The 6089-nt window shown below is 47.9% G+C and overlaps 1 protein-coding gene across 1 annotated transcript; it reads left to right on the plus strand.

Moving 5' to 3' along the window:
- Positions 1-2401: 2401 nt before the first annotated feature.
- On the plus strand, positions 2402-4658 carry NDUFB4 (NADH:ubiquinone oxidoreductase subunit B4). The gene is made up of 3 exons (XM_080613410.1): positions 2402-2614; positions 2848-2994; positions 4542-4658. Exons 1-3 carry the CDS (start codon positions 2414-2416, stop codon positions 4599-4601), a joined length of 408 nt encoding a protein of 135 aa, XP_080469536.1. The 5' UTR covers positions 2402-2413; the 3' UTR covers positions 4602-4658.
- The last annotated feature ends 1431 nt before the right edge of the window (positions 4659-6089 follow it).

The raw sequence follows: 6089 nt of genomic DNA on the forward strand, positions 1-6089 counted from the left end.
GGATGAGTTAGTAATTAGAGATGAAATACAAAGGTGTTTTCAGCATCGTAGCTGGCTGCTCAATTTCTAATACAGCATGTTACCTGTTAATGGAAATATAGCTTTGCACCTTCTGCTTTGCTCCCAGTAGAATTAATGTCAGCACTGTTTGCATGCCAAGTGTGCACACTCACAGCGAGAGCTTCAGGGACAGGGAGAAGGCACAGCCTGGATGTGCACAGGTAAGACTGCAAAGAGTCTGCAACAGGCCTGTGAGCTGAACACCACAAGAGCATCTTTGCTCATTCCCACAGGAACTGTCCCATGCGGTTACAGACACATCTCAGGACACAGCAGATTGGGGCTGTTTCAAAGTCCTTTGGGAGATCTGCAGGGACAGGAGTTTTCTGTTCCACTCTGTGATGGAGCAAAGAGGGGAACATCATCCAACTCCCACGGAGCAGCTATCTCTTCCCAGTACATGAACCCAACCTGCACCCCTGTTCCTGCCGGGAATCTCTCTGCTTCTATGCTGCATGTGCCGTTTATTAAGAAATAAGAAAGAGCAGGGAGGATCAGCTTTTAAAGAAGCAGGCCATGCACATGCAGGGAAACACAGCCTGCCAAGTCTTTGGGAACCCTCAGAGATGGAAGTACCACAGGAGAGCCACATGGCAGTGCTGCTGGTATGTGTAGTGTGCTGCTAAAGTAGCTCTCCACATGACACTTAGGGAGAGAGGCAATCATGGAGCTGGGAACACAGATCTCACTAAATGCAATGGTCATAAACTGGGAAAAGAAGTAAACTGTTCTGTGCAACAGGACCCACTATCCCAAGTTGAAAGCCCTGGGAAACAAAGCAACAGGGCATGTAAGCACTTCCTCAGGAGCTGACTGTGAATGAAGCAGCTTGGTTTTCACTTGGATTTGCAGCTGCTTGTTTGTGAAGAAAATGAGGGTGGAAAAGCTGGAGAAACACCAGGAGAGAGCTTCTGAGAGGACTGTGGGCTTGGACTTGAGAGAGGGAAAAGCACCTCCTGCTGTGGGGGTCTGCTCAGGGATGTCCAACTTGTATTTCACCCTGCTAGGCACAAGTCACAAAGCCCCACGTCCCAGTTAGCTGCTCAGACCAAAAGGAGACTATCTATTTTCCGAGTGCTCAGGTAAAAGACAAGTGAAATCATAAGATGCAAGGCAGAGCTTCTGCTCCATTATTGAGTGCCAAAGCACAGCATCTTAAATAAAGTCAGCAATATTACTTTGTGTGTGCTTAGGAGCAAGCTGTAATCCCTCATCCAACATTACCCAAGTCTGTAGAGTTACCTCAGGGTAAATGAGGCCATAACTATATATACACAGCCATTAACTTACCTAGTTCCAATCAGAATAGCTGCTATCATTGCTTTGTATACTGAAAGAATTAAAAACCAGCAGAAAACTTGTTTTACTGTCAAGTTTGTTTCAGAAAGACAACTGGTGTCTACAGTTTACATCTCTAGAGAACAAAGCTCTTAACACCAATGAGACAGAAATATCCTAAAGCCAAAACCATAAGGCCAGAGCTTGCTTTCTTCACCTTGTGTTCAACATCAGAGGATGATTTCTGAACCTATCAATAAAGTTTGTCAGGGTGGTGAGACACCACATGGTAACCCTGAAGGTCCTCTGGGGGCTTATCCAACGAGCTCAGCCTTGGTTAACACATCAAATAGGTGATTTCATAGAATCCCAGGGTGGTTTGGGTTGGAAGGGACCTTAATGCTCACCCAGTTCCAACCCCCTGCCATAGGCAGGGACACCTTGCACTAGAGCAGGTTGCTCCAAGCCCCTGTGTCCAACCTGGCCTTGAACACTGCCAGGGATGGGGCAGCCACAGCTTCTCTGGGCACCCTGTGCCAGCGCCTCAGCACCCTCACAGGGAAGAACTTCTGCCTAAGAGCTCATCTCAATCTCCCCTCTGGCAGGTTAAAGCCATTCCCCTTGGCCTGTCCCTACAGACCCTTGTCCAGAGCCCTTTCCAGGTTTCCTTTAAGCGCTGGGAGCTGCTCTAGGATCTCCCCTTAAGGAGCCTTCTCTTCTCCAGGCTGAACCAGCCCAGCTGAGAGATCGAATATTTTGTGTCAGTGTGCGTGGTTTAAGGCTGTGATAGAGATCACAGTGATGACCACTCCGCTATCCCCTGGGGCTGCATAACACCCCTTACAGACCTGCTTTGCCCCGGAGCTCCTGCTCCTCCCAAAGCGGAGGGGCCCGTCCGCTTAACCTGCTGGGATCAAGAAGGTACCAACCTCCCATGGCGGCCCCCCCCCTTCCCCACACACGGCTGAGGGAGTGATCAGCACCCCAGGCCGCCAGGGGGCGGTGTCGGCCGCGCAGGCCAGGCCAGGGCAGGGAGAGGCGGGTCTCTCCCGTCGGCCGGCGCCGTGTGTCCAAGATGGCGTCGGAGCCGCCCGTGAGCTCCGCCGAGCGCTACCGGCCCAACCGCTTCGTCTCGCTGCCGGCCGAGCTCGACCGCAGCACCTTCGACGTGTCGCCGGAGAGGCGCCGTGCTGAGGCCGAGCGCTTAGCTATCCGCGCTCGGCTCAAGCGGCAGTACCAGCTGCAGCTGAACAACCCCAACCCTCCGCCCGTCATCGTGAGTGGGGACGGGGGCGCGGCGACAGGGAAACGCGGGGCTTGTCCTCAGCGCCCGATGTCCCGGAGCGGGGCCCTGGCCTGGTGCCGTGCGGGCGGGGGACTGCGCTGCCCTCCCCGTGACCTTGGTGTCCTTCCCGGCCTGAGTTTGCAGGCCCCAGCGGCCGGTGAGGGGGATGCGCGGAGGTGAGCAGGGGCCCTGAGGCCTCACTGTGGGGTTTGTTTCCAACCCAGGAAAACCCTGCCCTGACCCGCTGGGTCTACGCCAGGACGCAGAACGTGTACCCTACCTTCCGCCCGACACCAAAGACGTCCTTCCTAGGGCTCGTTTTCGGCCTAGGCCCTCTCCTCTTCTGGGCTGCTGTCTTCAAGTTTGAAAGGGTGAGTTGGCAACGTGGAATGTCAGTGAACGTCCCAGTGTAAAGTGAAGATCTGCTTGGAGACTGAATGGGTGGAATCCTCTTACACCTGAGAATGATTAATACCATTAAAGTAATGAGGGAAGGAAGGTTGATGCTGAGCCTCCTGTCTCAAAGCCTCATAACTGGCTGCAAAGTCCTGTTGTGCTAAGAGCCCTCTATTGTGCCCTGGGGTATGGCCAGTCACAGTTTCCCTGATTAAGATAGTTTGCTACAATAAAGCTCTCTCTAGCACTGACAGTACAAATTAATCATAAAAGACCATTATTTTCAGCTGTTGACATGCAGTAGCTACACTTTCTAAAATAAATAAATAGGGAGCTTATGGATGACAGAGCTCGCAGTGTCTGTGAATGCTTGACCATTTCTCTGAACTCATGAAGCAAATGGGGAGGAGTACTTGTGCCTCATCTCAGCAGGATGGTTAAGATGTTGGAAGGTTTATCTCCCTTCTGGTCTAACTCCTGAAATGCAGACTTCAGAATCTGAGCAATTCTGAAAAACCTCAGCTATGTACATACATAAGAAAACGCTGTGTAATGGGCAGACAGTGGCTGTTTTCATTAGTGAATCTGTGGCTGTTTCACACTTTTGCACAAAAGTAGCATTTTTAGACCGAGTCATAAAGCAGAAAGCACAAGCATCAATTAAAATGAATAGAATATTTGTAGGGAATGTTGTTTGCTAGGATGGATCAAAAATGCAGGTTTTAGGAAACACACTGAGCATGTAGATAGAATGTTTTTGAGGCTTCAGCATCTCCACAGTATTTTGTCATGCTGGTTTGGCTTTGTATGTGAAGCCACAATTGGGCTTAGCCACCAAGTGTGGCTTAGCATGTGGGTGCTTGACAATAAACCTGTGTGGGTGAAATCCAGACATGATTGCCTGGGGATATTTAAGATGAACTCTTCAATCTAGTCCCTAGAAAAATTTGTTTTCCTTTATTCCAGTTCCTTTGCTGATGTTTGGGGGTTTTTGTGGTGGTGTGTAAAGTACAGTATCCGCAGTGTCTGTGTACTGCAACAACACTTGTCAGCAAGGTGTATGACTGCAGGGTGAGATACAGATGGGCTGAAAGTTAACACAGGTGTAATTGGGCAAGTTACTACAATGTTTCTTCGTAATTGGATTGTTCAGCCAGAAGGAGGAGGTAAAGACTATGTATAAATTCACTGCGACACAACTAGTTAGGTGAAAGATACATTGAAGGAATTGGTCTCTGCTGGCCTGTGAGAGTGGCTGGATTTGCAGAGATGTCAATCTGAGCACATCTTCTGTAGCTCAGAAGCTAGGTGAAGCTAAATGCGTTGTTCTTTTTCACTTTTTAACCTCATCAGCTCTTAAGTTTGTGCTTACAGAATCATTTAGGCTCGAAAAGACCCTTAAGCTCACATATGATGCCATCTTCCTATAGTCCATGCTGAAATACTAGAACTGCTTTTCTCTTATCCCAGGCTGATTGAAACTTCTTTAATAGGATGATGATGAATGTTCTTTCTTCCACAGGATCACAAAGAGAAGCTTATCAAAGACGGTAAATACGAACGACCATTCAGTTTATTTTAAGCTCCTGGAACTGCAGTGCTGCTGATGGCATATAAATAAAATAAGATGTATTGTTAATGTGCTGATGTTTCTCCTTCATAAGAATAAATCTTAACAGCATGTTGGTTGTCTTGCATCTATAACAGTTACAGAAAGTGCAGAAATGCAGGATCTGTATATCTAACACAGATAGATATGGAATGCCCTGAACAAAACCACTGTACTCTTTTGGTCTACATACAGAGGCCTTTTAAACTGTGGAAGTTGCTGCTGTCAGAGCAGCACAAGCTGAAATGTTAAGCAGGCCCAAAGCAGTTCCTACAGAACTGCTGTTTGCTTACTAGGTATGTATTCTTGGCATCAGTTTAACTCTGTAGTTTGCCCTAATCAGATAATAGGCAAGTTCTGTGATAACCTTTAATAACTTCAGGAGCCTGCCTGCCTGCTCTTAATAAGTTAATTCTTTTCCCTAATAAAATGCAAGCCTAAACCATGTCTTTCTTGCAGTAAACTTTGGGATAAAATTATCATACCAGACTTGGAAATAACAAGCTGGATGATGTCATGCTCTAGGTGACTGGCATTTCCACTGTCATTCCTGTGAGTGGGAGACATGTAATGATAAGGATTTTTATTTTTGACACTGATTCACTACAGAAGAATTCCATTTCATCCCTGAAAATGGGCCATGATTAAAAAACCCAAGCATAGCTAAACCTTGTGCCCACAAAGGTGCCTTCTCTGCTGCTTTTTATAAGAACACAAGTTGTTTCTGCCTGAGTCAAGAGGTAGAAGGGGCTTTGAAATTGCTCCTGTCGAAGTACTGAAACATGAATGCAAGGAAAAGATTTTTAATCCAGACTTTTCACATGGCCTGTAGGTGCCATCAGTGATCCAACCAGCCATCGCTAGTCAGGCATTGCACAGGTTTCTTCTCAGATGTTGAGGTCAATGCCAAGATCTCAGTTTGATGCAGAAGTTGAAACCTTCCCTCTGCCTGCTGGGAAAGCAGCCTGTATGAAGTCAGCAAAAGCAGCTCTACCACATCCCTTTGCTGTATGATTAAGACGTAGATACTGGCCGTTTGCAGTCTCCCTTTCCATCAGAATGAATTGATGAGTTTTTTCATGTGACCACAAAATGCTTGAGGTGGGAAGGGACCTTTTGGGTGTTACCTGGTCCAACACCCTGCTTAACCAGAGAGCCCTAAAGCAGGTTGCCCAGGACCACGTGCAAATGGCTTTTGAGTATCTCCAAGGATGGAGACTATGCAACCTCTGTGCAGCCTGTGGTAGTGCTTGGTAACCCTCGCAGTAAACAAAAGGGGTTTTGTTTCTTTGTTTGCTGCTGTAGCTCTTTCCTGTCTGGCACATCAGATGCTCAGACTGTGAGGAGCTTGGGACTAAGTTGTTGCAGCAGCTGTACAAGGCCATGGCCTGCTTTTGCAATCCCATGTGTGCTCCCAGCAACCCTCTTATATCTGTCCTTGTGGCTTTTTCTTCTGCTCGC

The sequence above is a fragment of the Psittacula echo genome (genome assembly GCF_963264785.1).
Source record: "Psittacula echo genome assembly, chromosome: 3".
NCBI classification, from domain to species: domain Eukaryota; kingdom Metazoa; phylum Chordata; class Aves; order Psittaciformes; family Psittacidae; genus Psittacula; species Psittacula echo.